Here is a 16832-nt window from a genome sequence, read left to right as displayed (position 1 = left end):
CCGGCGAAAAAATCAGTAAGAAAAAAAAATCGAAAAGTCAACGACGGAATCTGGCGACGAAAAAAAAAATTGAAAAAAAAAAAGTTTTTGAAAAAAATAGTCAAAATTGGATTTTAGTTGTCAAAATTGGTTTTTTGTGGACAAAATTGATTAAATTGAGGTTATAATTAAAAATTGGATATAAAGGGTTGGGGTAATATTTATTTTAATGAAAAAATATTTAATTTTAATCTAATTATTTATTTATTATTTTTTAATATACAATTAATCAGTTTTAGTGTAGAAAACATATTTATTTATTGCTAATTGTGTATATATTAAAAAAATATGCTGCGATTGCCCCGTTAAAGTAGCCCTGTGAAGGTTTTTAGGGTTTAAGGTTTTTTGACGCCACCAAACCAAACTAGGTCTCTCTCTCTCTCTCTCTCTCTCCGCTCTCCCCGCTAATTGATTTCTCTCTCATCTATAAATATTTATCCCTGCGAAAAAGCCAAAAGCCATGAACAACTTTTGCTCAGCATCAACAACAATTCTTCCCTTTCAGTTTGAACATGGTTGGTTTCTTGCGCAGTCCCGCCATTGAAGGACCTTCAGAGGAGGACGAGAAATTTCAAACTTTTTCGGATTCGAAGAACTCTCTTGACCACCTCCCTCTCCCTGAGATTGAAGATTCTTTTTTCGACTTCGACTCCGCTGCCGATTGGTGTTTCCAAGGTAATATCGACGACCCTAAAATGGCTGCTGATTTGGGAGATAACCCTGTTGATTTTAGCTCGATTGACGGCGAATTTACTGATATTTTTGAAGTTGTTGATAAACATGAAGTTGTTGTAGACGAATTGAGTGGGAAAGAAGAGGGAGAAACTGAGAGTATTAAATTGGGGGATTTAATTGAAAAAGAGATGGAGAAAGTTAGGTTAGATGGGGATGATGATAATTTACAACAAGCAAGTGTTGTTAATGAAATCAAGAACGATGAAATTGATGATGAGAGTGGTAGTGATGAAGATGAAGATGAAGATGAAGATGAGAGTTCTTCATCTTCTTCGGCTGATAGTAGTAGTAGTAGTGAAGACGACGAGGAAGAAGAAGATGAAGATATCGGTGAAAAGAAATCGAACAAGGAGAAAGCCGTTGTTGAGAAAGAGGAAGGTGAGATATTGTTATCCGATGATGCCGATGATATGGTTAATTGGAGTGATAATGACGAGGAGGACTTTGTTGGAACTGCTACTGTTGGCCCTATCATGTCTAAAAACGAACTCAAGGTAAATCATTCGTCGTCATTAATTTGTATGTTGTCTGAACGAACACCTGTTATTGCGCTTGTTAGATGAATGAACTGAATTATATCTTCATGGTTATTTTAGCTTTGTTGAGTATCCGTTTTTATGTTATTATATATGTATGCAGGTTCTTCCTCCGGTTCCTTCTGTTAGTGTGAGCCTGGAACCGCATCATCAAGTCCAACCGGTTGGAATTATTTTGTCGGTAATTGGTGCCCAAGTGGTTGTCGAAGGTGTTGAGAAGCACAATCCACTAAACGAGGGTTCTATTCTTTGGATTACCGAAAGTAGATTGCCGCTTGGTATAGTCGACGAAATCTTTGGTCCCGTCAAGAATCCGTACTATATAGTTAGATACAATGAAGAGAGTGAAGTCCCTAATGGAATCCAGCAAGGCACTTGTGTATCTTTCGTTCCAGAGTTTGCTAAACACGTGCTCAATGAAAAGAGTCTGTACCAGAAAGGATACGATGCATCTGGTGAGAACGATGAAGAGCTGTCGGACGATTTGGAATTTTCGGATGATGAAAAGGAGGCAGAGTATAGGAGGATGATTAAAATCAAGAAACGAGGTGGAGCTAATGAATCTAATAATAATAAGCCTGCTACAAAAAGAAACGGAAAAAAGATGAACGGGAACTTCAACCGTAATAATAATAGAGATCCTCCTCCACCACAAACTCATTCTCCGATGAATCAAGAAAATAGCATCAGACAGGATTTGTCTACAGTTCCTCAGAGTGCTGCTGCAGTTCCTACAGTTGCTCCTCAATTTCCTCAATTTCCTCATCACAGCGGTGCCGCAGTTGCTCCTACATTTCCGCAGTTTCCTCAGGGGCCTGGTTTTGTTGCGCCTAACGGAATGTGGAATAACGGGTTTCCACATCAGCAGCAGCAGCAAAATATGGGGATTCCAAACGGACTAGCGGCGGCGGCAAATGGTATGATGTGGATGCAGCAGAATGTACCTTATCAATTATATCAAACACCTATGCAAGCAAACATGGCGTTTCAACAGCAAATGAATACGATACCTGGGTTTCCCTTAAACTTTAATGCAAATTTTGGCGGGAATGCGACACCTGGACAATGGCCAATGTTGAATCAACAGCAGTTTGGAATGGCTGCTTTCCAGGCGCAGCAGAATAATGCTTCTTCTGTTATGCCTTTCAATGGAGGTGGAGAACAACAACCGGTTCAATCTCAGGGTTCTCAGATTAATCCTAATTTCCAGCAGCAGCAGTCTCCTTCGACTTTGCCTTTCAATCAAGGCCGTGGTGGTGGTGGTGGTCGAGGAAGAGGGCAGCACAGAGGTGGTGGGCGTTTCGGTGGCGGGAGGGGCAGGTATCAAAGCCGTTAAGCGGTTATATAGTGTTTTTCTTGAGTCTTGTAACAACATACTTTCTTGAGCACGTAAGTTACGTCCGTAGTTCCTCTAGTTTTCGACCGGTCTCATTTTTGTTTAATGTTTATTTAATTTTATAATGTGTAATATTACTTTTGTCGTTGCGGTTTTGAGGATAATAGTCTTTCGATATATGGCTCGTGGTTTTTTATTTTCGTATGGTTTTCTGGCTGTTGAAGCGGTCAACTCTATGCCACAGCCACAGGTGAAGTCTGCACCTAGTAGATCTCTATTGTTCATCTGTTGTCTTTAACTACACCTGATTATGATATAAAGTATTGCATTCACAAATGAGTTTGCAGACATGTTTTATAATATACTATATGCTTTCATCTTTGTTTCACTATTGACTCCATAATAATTTTACTTGATGTCTGTGTAACTGTAGACATGATTTTTTTTTTTTGTCATTTTTGAAGGATTTTTTCATATTTTAAGCAAGACTGAAATTTTACTTCTCTGGGCTACTACTTGGTTAGAGTGTTAGTGTTCTTTTTCTTCTTTTTTTTTTTTTTTTTTTTTTTTTTTTTGTCTTCTTTGTAATTCATAAATATCACACTTTTTATATTTTTATCGAACAAAAATATGTGTTCAAATTTGATTTGTTTTTCACGAACACAGGCTAATAGGGATCGCGCCTTATATCTCATGATTAAAACCCATTGCTAAGAGCAACTCCAATGGTGCTAATCGCTACCCGGATTCTCGTCGGTTTAAACCCGAGACCCCAATCTTCATACTCTTTGTTAAATCTGAAACGTATATAATTTACATTTAAGAGTAGAGTCTTGAATTGAAAACTGAAGTTAGAACAAGCAAGCATTAAATATCAAGAGTAATGACACTTACCCCTATGCCCTATATAAACATGAAGGCATTTGAAGAAGTTAGAAAAATAAAATATAGAAAAAGAAGAAAGAAAAAAAAATGTCTTACTATTTGAGAGAAATATTCATTGCTCTTGTTTTGGCAATTGCAGTTCCCTCTTCATTGGGTGACTGGAAGATTATGACGAAACCGGAAGTCGAAAAATACCTAAGCGATTTGTGCTCAGAGACAAATAATACAGCCTATTGCTTGAACTTAGTTGAATCCGAGGTCAACGGATCCAACAACACAACTATCCTAAGTGTGGCTCTTTACGCACTCGACTCGGCCAAAGAAACAGTCGATAAAGTCCACGAGGATCTTGAGCGGTCTTATAACGAAACCAAAGATGCAAACTTGAAGAACAAGTACCTGCAGTGCTCCCATAATTACAACGATGCCATCCGCAAATTCGAATTGGTAAAGAAAACCTTTAGTAACGGTGATTGTGATCATATCCTGGGCCGGATTGATGATACCGTTGAAGATGTGAATCGATGCAGTCGTGAATTTAGTGATTACTCCTTCGAAGAGGGCTATTTGAATTGGATGATAAATAATGAATTCAGAACTCGTCTCGAATTTCTCACGGCTGCCACGATCAACTGGGCTGGCGTACTTCTAAGTTAAATGACTAAACCAATTCAATATTTGTATGCAAGTGAAAAAAAGTGATGATAATTCGAAACTCTAAAGCAATAGATATATCTGTGTTTCGAAAATAAATAGTGAAATTTCGGATACTGCTTGAAGATTTAACCTTATTCTAAAATGTTCTGATTAACAAATTTCAAGGCCGAAAAATCCCAAAAATAATATATTTTTTTTTAATTTAGAAAGTGCCAAAATCATAATATTCATACTAAAAATATCAAAAGAAACATTTTTTCACTAGAATTTGCTAAAAGTTCTTATGATAAATTCTGTACTTAAAAAAAAAAAAAAAACAAAAAGATAATTCTTTACTAATTCATACTTATACAACATAATTAAACATTTCATTAGATGAAGACGATCCTACTTAAAATTTTACGCTCGACATAAGTTCAAATATATTGATCGCCTGTCGATTTTATAATATCCATTTATGTTAATTTGGTAGGTATATTTCGAAATGAGAGTTTGACAGAAATTTGGACAAAATTTGTGTAAGTCGGGTTACGAATTATATTTTTATTCTTTTCCGTAAGACATTATTGGCCAGCCCACATAAGTGCTAAGAGTTATAAGCCAATTGTCCCCGAGATACAGCCACAAGTAATTTCAAATTAAAAAGTTTTATGTTTAAGGCGACTAAAAAATTGGAATCATCTAAATTCCGTTGATTCCGATCTGACAGCTTTTGATTTTGGCACAATGTTTTTTCATTATATTCCAATTTATGTAACAAAACTGAAATTAGTGTTTCACAACTATCACAAAGAGTGATATTTTTTTCACCACGGAGCACAAGCAATTTCCTCAAACTTAGAACCGAGCCCCTCGTTTCTCGCATTAAGATCATCAATAATAGCATCATACTTTTCAACACAAGTCTTGACATTCGAAAGCCGCTCACTGAGTTCCTTCATCACTCCTTCAGCTTCAGCTCTCTCCTTCCTCATCAACTCGATCCTGGCTCGAGAATCGCGATAAAGACTCATCATCTCGCGTATCCTAGCGCGCAGTGGGCCCACCGACATACCCAAATCCTCGAAAGCTTTGAGCGTCTTGTCCCAACTCTCCAAATGCTCGTGTGGCGTTGTGCTAGCTCTTATAGCATCCGCTATGTTGATCGTCTCGGAAATAATCCCGGCCGCTAGCTTGGTGTTGAGGCCACGCACGAGGTTTTCGTGAAGAAACGTGTTTTGACTTCTGCAGAGGTCGTAGTATTTTTTCTTCTGATGCCTCGGAACTTCAGAATCGATGACTAGGCCGCCATCCAAATGAATGCTGAAATCTTGAAAGCAATTCACGTCTTTAAAATCGAGACGTGATTCCGAGAATTTGATTCCATCGGCCATTTCTGCATCATCACTAGTAGTAGGAATATTTTTTTTCGTCTTTTTCTTCTTCTTCTGATTATTATTATTATCTTGCACGAGGGGGTTCGGATATTTATTTCTCGTTTTCGTCTCTATAATATTTGCATTTTCTTGTGGCTCTTCCATTTTCACTAACAAGATAAGTGAAATAGTTGTTAAAAAAAACTAACGTATAGGGCAATGAGTTTAGTAAAACGAAAAATAAGATTAAGACGTTGAGAATTACGTACATGCTTTGATTGGCTCGGGATGAGAGTCTAGATTTACGAGGCTCATAGCGCCATCGACTTCTGTTAATCTTCTAGCTCTCACAATGTATAGCTTTATGAAACACAGACCAATTATAGTGCATTTCAATTTGAATTTGAATTTGAAGAATTTGGATTTAAGGAAGCATTTCAAACGAGATAGAAAATCCATCACAATGACTCGAAACGAGAGCTAAGAATTTGAATTTCATCGTCAATATGAATCAATCAATCCAAACAAACTCAATGAATATAGTATTATGGATTTAAAATCCTTCGCCCATTTATATTCACTTCCACCAAAAAAATGGAATTAAAAAAAAAAATACAAAAAAATACAAAAAACGAGAATGTATCGAACATTACCTTAAACTTGCACGGCTCAATCAGATGAAAAATGACGACATCGCCCTCGAGCAAGTTGTGTTCAATGGAGAAACCTCTCCATCCACCACTTAGCCCCGTTCTACCCGCCAAGTATTTTGTATCGTATCCTTTCTCGTTTGAATCCACCAAAACTATTTTCTCATCGTTCTTCGGTAGATAATCGCGACAAAATTTATTTGGAAGACCCTACAATTTAATGATAAAATTCATACTCATTATTTTTTATTTATGCTCTATAAATATTTTCCCATAAATTAAAGAGCTCGACTTACCAACCAAAATCCTTGAGTTACGTGTGATCTTAACATAAGCTTCACAAAACTCGGGAATTTTTTTGGGAGATTTCTTTGAACATCTTCTGCTCGTTCCATAGCCGAGCTCGAGATATCACTGGTTAAATTCTCTGTCGGCTGATAACTATAAGAATCGAGAAAACCAGTTAAAAAAAAAAAATGGGGAGATGATAGTTTTCGACTTTTCGTATCGCAATTTGCACTCACCGTATGATATCCATGCATACGGAGTCACCCTGCTCAAACATTTTCGAGCAAAAAAAAAAGAAAGTTCTCATAAGTGATCGTTGAAGTATCGGAAACAAAGCAAACTACTTTATCGAAAAAGAAATTAAACGAAGTACACAATCGAACTTAAACGAAGTACACAATCGAACATAAACGAGGTACACAATTGAAGCTGTGATGTATAACGGCATCACTGACTTTCATCTGAAAAAATGCAAACAATATTCGGTATTTCAATCCATAGTTAATCTCATACTCCAATAGCATCAACGAAATCAGCTATATATATTTATTAATCACTTTAAACACGTATTTCGTATTCGTGACATTGGAATAAGAAATGGAACACCGTTTAAAAGAAACAATCGATTTTTTGCCTAAAAATATAGACTCTGCATTTTATCAAGTCCTTAAAGAAACCCTTCTACTATTTTTATTAGCACTGAACTCAACCCAACTCTACATTTTTATTTTTATTTAATAGCAATTGGAGTAAATAAAGAGGTGCCAAATAAATAAATAAAAATCTCAAGAGAAAACATAAGAGTAATAAATATACATAATAAAAAGAAGAAAGATTCTCACAATATTATTGAGCGTATTGGTAAGATCCATTAGCCTCTGCTCCGCCATTTTTCTTTTAAACTCCGATTTACTCTTCTTCTGCTTAAGCTGTTATGCATTATTTATTAATATATAAATACTTATACCGATCAAGATCCATTTTTTAAAACGATAACTATAATCTATATGTGTATCAACATTTCAAAAGATCAGAGCATTTGTTCTAGAGAGAGAAAGAAGAGAGAAGAGAACCTTGGATTTCGACGAAGAAGAAGAAACAGGGTTTTCTTTAGAATCATTTTTTGAAGAGATAATAGCCATTGTTTTGGTTTGGCTTCACAAGAGAAAGAGCGCAGATCTTTTGCAGCAGCGCCGACCGTTGGGTTCAAAAGAGCTGATGATTATTTCCTTTTTATTTTTCTTTCCCCTTTTCTTTCTATTTTTTAAATATTTGATTGAAATAAATAACTATAGGAAATGATTTATTTGTGGAATTTTCAATTTCCATCGATTTGATTGACAAATATCCAATTTTGACACACTGTTTTCCACTCCGATTTTCGAAATTTTGATATTCAACATTTTCGAATATCTTTGAATTGGAATTTCGAATTTTCCAATTCGATTTTAATTTTCGATAAAATTCCGATTTTCTGATTTATTTTTCTACTACATATATATTATGGATAATTAAGGAAAAACCCACAATTCATTTACTTATATTAAGGTGGATCTAACCTCATTTTCATTATTAGTGAGACCCCACTTTATATTAAATAAAATCTTTTAATATTGTATTTGACATAACTGATATACCTAATTTGCCCTTATATGTTATATCTAAAATAACCAAACCGATTTCACATTCTCTCTATTTCTCTTACTCCCCCTCTCTATTCTTACTACATACCGTCGTCTCCAACCCTCTTCCATCTCTCGCCGCCGCAGCCATTCGCCGCTACCTCCTTTGCCACGTTGTTATCCGACTAATGTTGCCCTTGCATCTCTGTGCCGCTTGCAGTCTTTCTCTTCCCTCTCCACTGTCGCGCCCTTATTTCCTCTCTCTCCACCGCCTCGCAGCCTCCCCTATTAGATGACATCAGCAATCGTATGTTCCATTCTTGTTTGTTTATCGATAATAATGGAATATGTTTCATGAGTGTCGATTATTCGTGATTTAGATGATAAGGAGAGGGCATTCACTGTGTTGTTTTGTGAATCATTAGTATAGAAATCAAGAGGTGTCATATGTGGCAAAGCTGAAATGGAAATGATTAGTGAAAATATAATCAGTTGATGATAATTCATCTAGAGTCTGTTAATTTGTGTCTAAATAAAGTTTGGCATGTTTCATGCGTGTGTATGTGATTTCGAAGGTTGCAACGGTATAATCAACGATGTGGGCGAAACATGATTCTAAGTGGGTTATGTTATTTTACATAGTGGATTACGATATGTTTGCAATGGAGTACTTTAATTATATAGTGATTTTCCATAAGTTTAATGATTTGTTCGACCCTACACCCGGTGATAAACACCGGGTGGGTCTTCTGCTGCCACGTGTCTCTTTTTTGTATTTTATAATAGATTCCCCGCTAGGGTTTACCTTTAGGGGTTTTAGAAAAATAAAAAAAAGAACACGTGGCAGCAGAAGACCCACTCGGTGTTTTTCACCGGGTGTAGGGTCGAAGGAACCAAGTTTAATAGTATATTTTGTAATGGAATACATTAATTGAATTGTAGTTTTCGTTAATTATGTAGTGGTTTTCATTAATTCTATAGTGGTTTTCGTTAATTGCCTGCAATTTTCATTAATTACATATCGATTTTCGTCAATTACATATTGATTTTTGTTAATTACATAGGGATTTTCGATAAGTTTATTGTGGATTTTCTTAACCAAATACATTAATCACATAGTGGCTTTTTATAAGTTTATAGTGAATTTCAATTTGCTAAAAACTATTTTTTTAAATGAATTTGAAAAACAGAAATAAAAAATTACAAAATAAAAAATGAGAATTACCAACCCTCATTAGGAGAGTTGGTACCTAACCTTTACCAATAGGGTAACGGTCTAGGGTTCGAGTCCCCCCTCCCCTACTTCTCCTTGTAATGGACTTGAATTTACTAAAAAGAAAAAATCAGAATTAAAAAATGAAAATAAAACTTTTTTAAAAAGAAAATCAAACGTTTCTTCTTAAAAATTCGAAAATAAAAATAAAATAAAAACCAATTTTTTTAATTGAAATTCAAAAAACCAATTTTCTGAAGAAAAAAAATAAGGAAAAAGATTAAAAAAAAAAAAGTAATTTGAAATGCTGGAGATTTTTTAGGGATTTTGAGGAGTGGACGGATATCTAGGAGGAGTTATTTTGGAGGAAGATATGTGTTTTTTTTTCTTTCTATTTTTGGATAAATAATTAGGAGCATTTTTGGAAGTTACAAGTGATAGGGGTTCTCATTAGATTTAAAATTGGTCTTATCTAAATGAGAAAATTCTATGAGGGAGTTTTGTCGCTCCCTCAAGTGCATGCAAATTACATTTATTTTGGAGGAAGATATGTTTTTTTTCTATTTTTGGATAAATAATTAGGGGCATTTTTGGAAGTTACTAGTGATAGGGGTTCTCATTAGATTTAAAATTGGTCTCATCTAAATGAGAAAATTCTATGAGGGAGTTTTGTCGCTCCCTCAAGTGCAGGTTTGGCAAATTACATTTAAAACCTTACATTGGAAATATTTGAAATGGGTGGCGGATGGATTCGAACTCAGGACCTTTCATTTTCTCTGGCTCTGATACCATGTTGACTATTCCAGCACTCTTTTGTATTGGTTTGAGAGCACTTTTTCGCTACTGGTTTCGTCATGATATCCCAGTCGCCCAATGAAGAGGGAACTGCAAATGCAAAAACAAGAGCTATGAAGATTATTCTCAATTAATACTAAGCCATTTCATTTTTTTTTTTTTTTTTGGGCAATGGATTACTTCTTCTTCAAATGCCATTAGTTTTGATATTTAATGATTGCTTCTTCTAACTTATTTTTTCAATTGATTAAGACTTCTTTTGGCCGTAAAGATAAGATAATTCTCTCTATAAAATAATAAGCCTATTAATTTATAAGATGTTTATTATTAAATGTTGATTTTCTTTTTTTATCTTTCCATTATTTATTAGTGTTTGATGTTTAGTTTCCTTAACATCAGTCCAATCTATACTATCTATAGTCTATAATCTATAATAATAATAATAATAATAATAATAATAATAATAATAATAATAATAATAATAATAATAATAATAATAAATAATAAAAGTATAAAAGTGTGAATGTTATGGAGGTTTCTTCCCTTTTATGTAGGTACAAAAATACCCTTTTACATATGTAAGATTCGAAGGTTACCTATGTATCAATAATTAAATAATTTATTCATATTATATTAATTTTACTATTAAATTATAATTTAGGTACATTCAATTGAGCGGTTATTGATGTAAAATTTCACATTATTAATTATTTTATTTTCTCTTTTAATTTTATGTAATGACCTTTCAAGTACTCAAAATTTTAATCTTCCTTACTCATATAAGTAGTATATATATTCTCTTGTTACAATGCCAAAATCTACTGAATAGTTGAAGAAGACTACATTCTTATCACATGGAGTATTTGGTTTTGAAAGTGGAAGAGTGGATCGGAGACAAGTTGGTAGTGGTCGATTCAAGGAGATGCATTGCAATTCAACTGAATAGTATACTCACTCCTATGCTCTAGAATTTCTAGCATATATGTACGCATTTGTTTTTTGTTTTGTTTTTTCAGTTTTCTTTATCATTATTTGTTAATTGTTGTTTTATTTTATATTTTCATGTTTATTGTTATGTTCATTAGTAAAGTTTCTTTTGAATCTGAACCACCATTAAATTTAATATACGTTAATCAGGAGCAATATTTTTCCTTCTTTGAGAAAACAAAATAACTGTAGTACTCAGTTGTTCATAATATTATAATTTTTTTTTCTTTAATTTGACTTCACTCTTCCTATCGAAGCAAATTGATCATGACAATTTCTGGGATGAGGGATGTAGGTACGAATCAATTTAGTATTGTTGATCACATTTAATACAAATATACACGATCATTTGTTTTGATATGTGATATTTTGTGACATTTCAACAAATACGATGAGCCATGTTCTTTTTTTAAACTTAATAGCACTAACAAATTGACTTTTGGAATTTTAAAAGTTTTTTAGCTACCAACGTGAATTTGTACTTGCTTGCAACTCCAATGGGTTATTAATTTGACACAATGCACAATACAAAAAATTACATGAAAAGAATGGTAATAAAATGTTTGATTACTTTATATCAAAAGAGTAACGGGTTTATAGTTATTTTTATTAAATAAAAATAAAATATTATTTTATTACACTAAGAATTAAAAATGCATGGTAAAGAAAAATATAACTATATGTTTGTCTATTTAAATTTATTGAAGTCAAAGAGCTAACTGTAGATTTCAATAGTAGAGATATATTGAATTTAAAATGTTGAATCTTGTTTTGCGTTGCAACACGTGACTCTTAAATTGGTAATACATTAATAAACTTTTAATTTAAATTCAACATCAATTATGTTCAGATCTGATCAATCTTTTTTTTCACCGTACCAAATATAACATATTAATGATCAATAAATAATTAAAAATTGCAGCTGATATTAGAAATGAAAGATGTGATATTAAGAAACAATAGTAACAACAACAATTTGAAGACCTACTTGATATACTTAATTGGACCGACCCAATAGGCCCAAGATTCATCTATTATTTGGGCCAACTGCACGAAAGCCCAAATCACCTTCACATAAGGCTTGGGCCCAACAAAATAACCCCAACCCAAGGTAATGACATATAAATAGATGTTTTTACTCATTTGTAAAGATACGTTCTATTATTCACAAGTATTCTAGAGTTCATATTCTCTCTACTATTTCCACGATCCGTACATCTGACTTGAGCGTCAGAGGGGTTTCCGCCGGATCAACCCCCGACTTAGTTCACGTGTGTTAATTTTGCAGGGACCTCAGGACTATCTAATTGATAAACTATTGATCCGTTTTGCTCTCCCGACTCATTTACCACACTACACCAGGTGATCTAAGTATTTAGCATCATCATTTTGGCGCCGTCTATGGGAATGCATACCAGATCACGTAGCCTGCAAGATCTTCCTGAGTCATCCGATCGGAGAGAAAATGTCACAACTATTAACCTCCCAATCCGCGGAGGCTCTGGCTTGCCACCTCCTCCCCGTGCTCCGGATCCCCCTCGCGATGTTCAAGTGAATCCCCCTCGGGATCCACCCCTCGCCGATCCGCCACTCCCTGCTCCCCGAACGGTTCAGATAACCGAGGATGCACTCCGACGTATGATAGCAGAAGCCTCTACTCGCACCGCCGCAGAGGCGGTGGCCCAATACATCACCACGATGGGAGCAAATGCTCCCCCCGCGATACCAGCACTGTTAGAGTAGGTGACCAACAAGCCAACTTGTGGCTGTGGTCTTTCCATTTATTATTGTAATAAATAAACCTTTTTCGTATTAATGATAAAACACCTTGGCATTCTATATCGTGAGATATTTACTTTAGTATTATAACTGTTAAACGTGTTCGTAGTCGAAGGGTTACGCCACCAATGAGGATATCGGCCTTTCCCATTAAGAGACTAGCACTTAGTGTATGTGTACTGCATCTCATGAGTAAACGGTATTGTGATATCGGCATGCATAAGTGGGTGCTCGTAAATTGACGAGTTCACTGAACTCCCTCACCCTAGAAATCTCTAAGTGGTTCTCAATAATCAAATAGAGATATCTATGGTATAGTTGTACATCATTAGTCCTTATGACCTAGACATCACCGTGACTTCACTAGAGGGCCAGTTGTATCGTGACTTGTCCCTTAGTTCCACCGAGGACCACCCCAAGGGTCAGTGTTCGTGCACTCCAAAATCTAGTGGGAGTTCTGTGCATTGTAGTTGGGGATTCGATTGCTAGAATAGTCTTGGATGTCCTGTGTGTTCTCATAGTTTGTAATCTCTAAGTCTCTGGCCAGAGCTGACTAAGTGATGATTAGAGAATTCGATTCTCTAAGTCATGCACGTAAAGATTACAACACTTAGAACGATCGCACAGTCATTGAACTACGAAGCAGGTCTCGATGAACCAATGCCTCTAGTTCAATCGGGAAATATAAATCGAATGGATCGTACTGTACGCTAACTATATCAAAAGGTTCTTGCATGCACTTCATTTGTATCTAGGGAATCATGACGCGTAGTTGCTAGACGTCAATCTTGATTCGTTGGGTGATTAAGGTGAAACGAGCTTCATCTTAATCGTAACTCTAAGGGACGACTTTTGACCACAAAGGGTTGTCGGCCCAAGGCTAGCTTACACCTGAACCATCGAGGATCACACTGCTCGTGTACATGAGATCTTTGAATGAACGGTCAGAGGTAAAAAATGTTTTATCTTTGCATGATTGGAAGTCAATATGATTGGGTCCAACATTCGTAATTTGGAATTATGAATGAGAATTAGAAAAGGAAAAGAATAGGCGAATATCTTAGTGGACTTTCTAAATCGGGAAGTTTCCAAATTTAGAAAGTACACTGAATTAGGGTTTCCACTTTTAGAAAGTTGGAAATTGAGAATTGGCACTCGTAATGACGAGGACATTATAATGATTCCGAAAATGTAATTGTTACAATTTTCCGATCATCGAATTGAGAGAGACGAGCGAGTAAAAGAACTAACGAACTTAAGCTGTTGGGCCCGGTCCAACTTAAGCCCGTTAGGGTTTTATACAAGACACTATAAATACTTGATTTTTAGGTCTTGCACAACACACAACTCACACACTAACCCTAGCCGCTCTCCGCGGCCACCACCGCCGCCGTCGCCACCATCTCGCCGGAATCGGCCATCCCTTGGCCGATCCATATTGGTAGTTCTTTTGTCTTTTCGTTTCTTCCGTTTTATTCTAACTAGTTCGTGTCTAGTGCCACGTTTTAGTAGATCGAATTATACGAGGTGAAATCCGAGAGGAGAAAGATCGAAGATCGAAGAATCGAGGAGCAGCTCTCGAGCCGACGACGCACGCGCCTCCACGCGCCGCTCGAAGACAACACGTGAGCCACACCCACTGCCGTAGCTCGCACCGCCGCTGCTGTCGTTTCGCCGTTGCTGCCCAGGATTGCACGGATTGGTTTCCGTGGCAATCTAGCTTCATTTCGTGCGCCTACCTCACGCTTCAAGAGGTAAAGTTTAGAATTCGTTGTCGTTCGATTCGGTTTTATTTAAATTAAATATGCATGTTAGTTTAGTAAGTATGTTGTATGATTTTATGTGACTACATGAAATTTTTTATTTAATGCGAGCATGATTATTTGATTTAATGGGAGCATGCTAGTTGATTTAATTTCGATTAAATAATTCGCATGTATGTTGCTTTTAATTTCGCTGGAAGCGCAAAGGTACGCACTTAATTGTTTAATATATGTCGGGCATGTGATTATGTGATTTAAACTTGTTTAATTCGCATAAAAAGTTTCTTTTCCGCTGCGTACACCTGTCCGATTCCCAACAAGCACATGCTCCACCCACGGTGCCGCCCATGGCACCATAACTAGTCCATTACACCGACCACTGAATAAGTGTGTCCTCATCCACCTCGGATCCACGGTCCTGGATACAGCTATCCACCAATCATAGGGGGGCACATCCCGGAAAGCAATGCCAGCGCTCACCCCAACAGGGTAATGCGCCTCGACGGAGAGTCCCTCTCCTTAATGAAGGAGAATGCGAGATAAACAGTAGGGTGTCTGACCAAAACTCTTTCCCCCAAATGAACAACCTAATTGGCGGGAGAGCGCCAGTCCCAACAAGACGCAATCCTTTCACCATGGACATCCTCAACGATGTATTGCCTCAAAGAGTGAAAACATCAGGTTTACATCAGTTCGAAGGAACCACCGACCCACAAGAACACATAGAGAAATTCCATGCCATGGCAGATTTGTATGGCCCGACAGATGCAACAATGTGCAAGATGTTCCGCACCACTCTCCCCAAGAGGGCCATGAATTGGATCAACTCCTTACCTACAGGATCGATCGACACCTTCTCTCGATTATCGCAACGCTTCACCAACCAATTCGCCATCAACAAGCAATATGCCAAAACCCCGGCACACATTTTCTCTATCATACATAGAGACAACGAAACACTCCGCAATTACATCAGGTGTTTTGTAGAAGTTGTCCATGAAGTTCCCAGCGTAGGACAAGACATGCTTTCAAGGATCATGTAGCAAAACTTGAAATGGGCTAGATTCAAAGAATCTATCGCCGGAAGGCCTCCTGGCAACCTAGATGAGTTGTTGAGTCGAGCTGAGAAGTACGTACGTATAGAGGAAGCTTCTACCCATGCCCCTCCCAAGAGGAAGACGGAAGATGATCGACAGGAAATTAGAAGACGGGATGATCGACGTCCTCCACCCCTACCTCAAGGCCAACCATCTTCCACCTATAATCTATTCACTCCCCTAAACACTCGCCTCACTGAAATCCTTCACGTAATAGAGCAAAAAGGTTTTCATAAGGAAAAATGGCACAACACCAAGGAGTGTGCACAACTTAAGATAGCCATTGAGAGGCTAATCAAACAAGGACACTTGGGTGAATACATCGACAAGTCCTAAAGCAAACGACGAGATAACCCCCCACGTCAGGATAACCATCGAGATCAACACCACCGACGAGATGAGGGAGGTCATCGGCGTGACCAAGACAACAATGACAATCAACCCAATCGAGGTGTCATTGCCTTTATTTCAGGAGGATCGGCAGGTGGGGACTCACACAACTCAAGGCGCAAGCTTGCCCGGTCGGCACGCATGAGTGAGGAACATGCTTCTTCCTCCGCCTCTATATATCAGATAAGAAGATCCTACACTAGCATCGTCTTCAATTAGTCGAACATAGAAGGTCCAATTGAAGCTCACAACGATGCTCTAGTGATCACGGCCTCAGTGGCCAACTTTTTAGTCAACAAGATACTGGTGGACAATGGGAGCTCGGCTGACATCATGTACACTCACGCGTTCAAGCAGCTGGGGATAGACAACGCCAGATTTTGCCCCGTGAGTACTCCACTGAAGGGATTCACATGAGAAGATGTATACTCAAACGGTGAAGTAGAACTTCCCATCTCACTTGGAGATAGCCCATGTCGAGTGACGAAGATGGTGAAATTCCTAATAGTCAATATACCGTCTCCACACAACATCATCCTAAGAAGACCTATGATACACGCATTATAAGCAGTTCCATCCTCCTTTCACCAAAAATTGAAATTCCTCACTCCTTATGGGATGGGAGTGTTGGGAATCAGACACGTGTACGCAGCGGAAAACAAAAAAATTTATGTGATTTAAACAAATTTAAAACACATAAACACA

The 16832-nt window shown here is 36.9% G+C and overlaps 3 protein-coding genes across 3 annotated transcripts; 2 read left to right on the top strand and 1 right to left on the bottom strand.

The window, feature by feature from the left end:
• The first annotated feature begins 301 nt into the window (after positions 1-301).
• On the top strand, positions 302-2845 carry LOC105970613 (uncharacterized). The gene is made up of 2 exons (XM_012995443.2): positions 302-1268; positions 1414-2845. The coding sequence occupies exons 1-2, from the start codon at positions 552-554 to the stop codon at positions 2644-2646; spliced, it is 1950 nt and encodes a 649-aa protein (XP_012850897.2). The 5' UTR covers positions 302-551; the 3' UTR covers positions 2647-2845.
• Positions 2846-4804: 1959 nt separating this feature from the next.
• LOC105970634 (B3 domain-containing protein Os01g0234100) lies at positions 4805-7729 on the bottom strand. Its single transcript, XM_088821928.1, has 7 exons — positions 7555-7729; positions 7324-7410; positions 6718-6746; positions 6490-6634; positions 6197-6403; positions 5813-5903; positions 4805-5713 (listed from the first exon to the last, which is right to left on the bottom strand). The coding sequence occupies exons 1-7, from the start codon at positions 7621-7623 to the stop codon at positions 4995-4997; spliced, it is 1347 nt and encodes a 448-aa protein (XP_088678054.1). The 5' UTR covers positions 7624-7729; the 3' UTR covers positions 4805-4994.
• Positions 7730-15275: 7546 nt separating this feature from the next.
• LOC148768579 (uncharacterized) lies at positions 15276-16073 on the top strand. Its single transcript, XM_088821278.1, has 2 exons — positions 15276-15616; positions 15704-16073. Exons 1-2 carry the CDS (start codon positions 15276-15278, stop codon positions 16071-16073), a joined length of 711 nt encoding a protein of 236 aa, XP_088677404.1.
• The last annotated feature ends 759 nt before the right edge of the window (positions 16074-16832 follow it).

This window comes from Erythranthe guttata, chromosome 8 (genome assembly GCF_056151865.1).
Source record: "Erythranthe guttata isolate IM_541 chromosome 8, IM_541, whole genome shotgun sequence".
Classification (NCBI taxonomy): domain Eukaryota; kingdom Viridiplantae; phylum Streptophyta; class Magnoliopsida; order Lamiales; family Phrymaceae; genus Erythranthe; species Erythranthe guttata.
The sequence above is the reverse complement of the archived record's forward strand: the minus strand, read 5'-3'. Positions and strand labels throughout refer to the sequence as shown.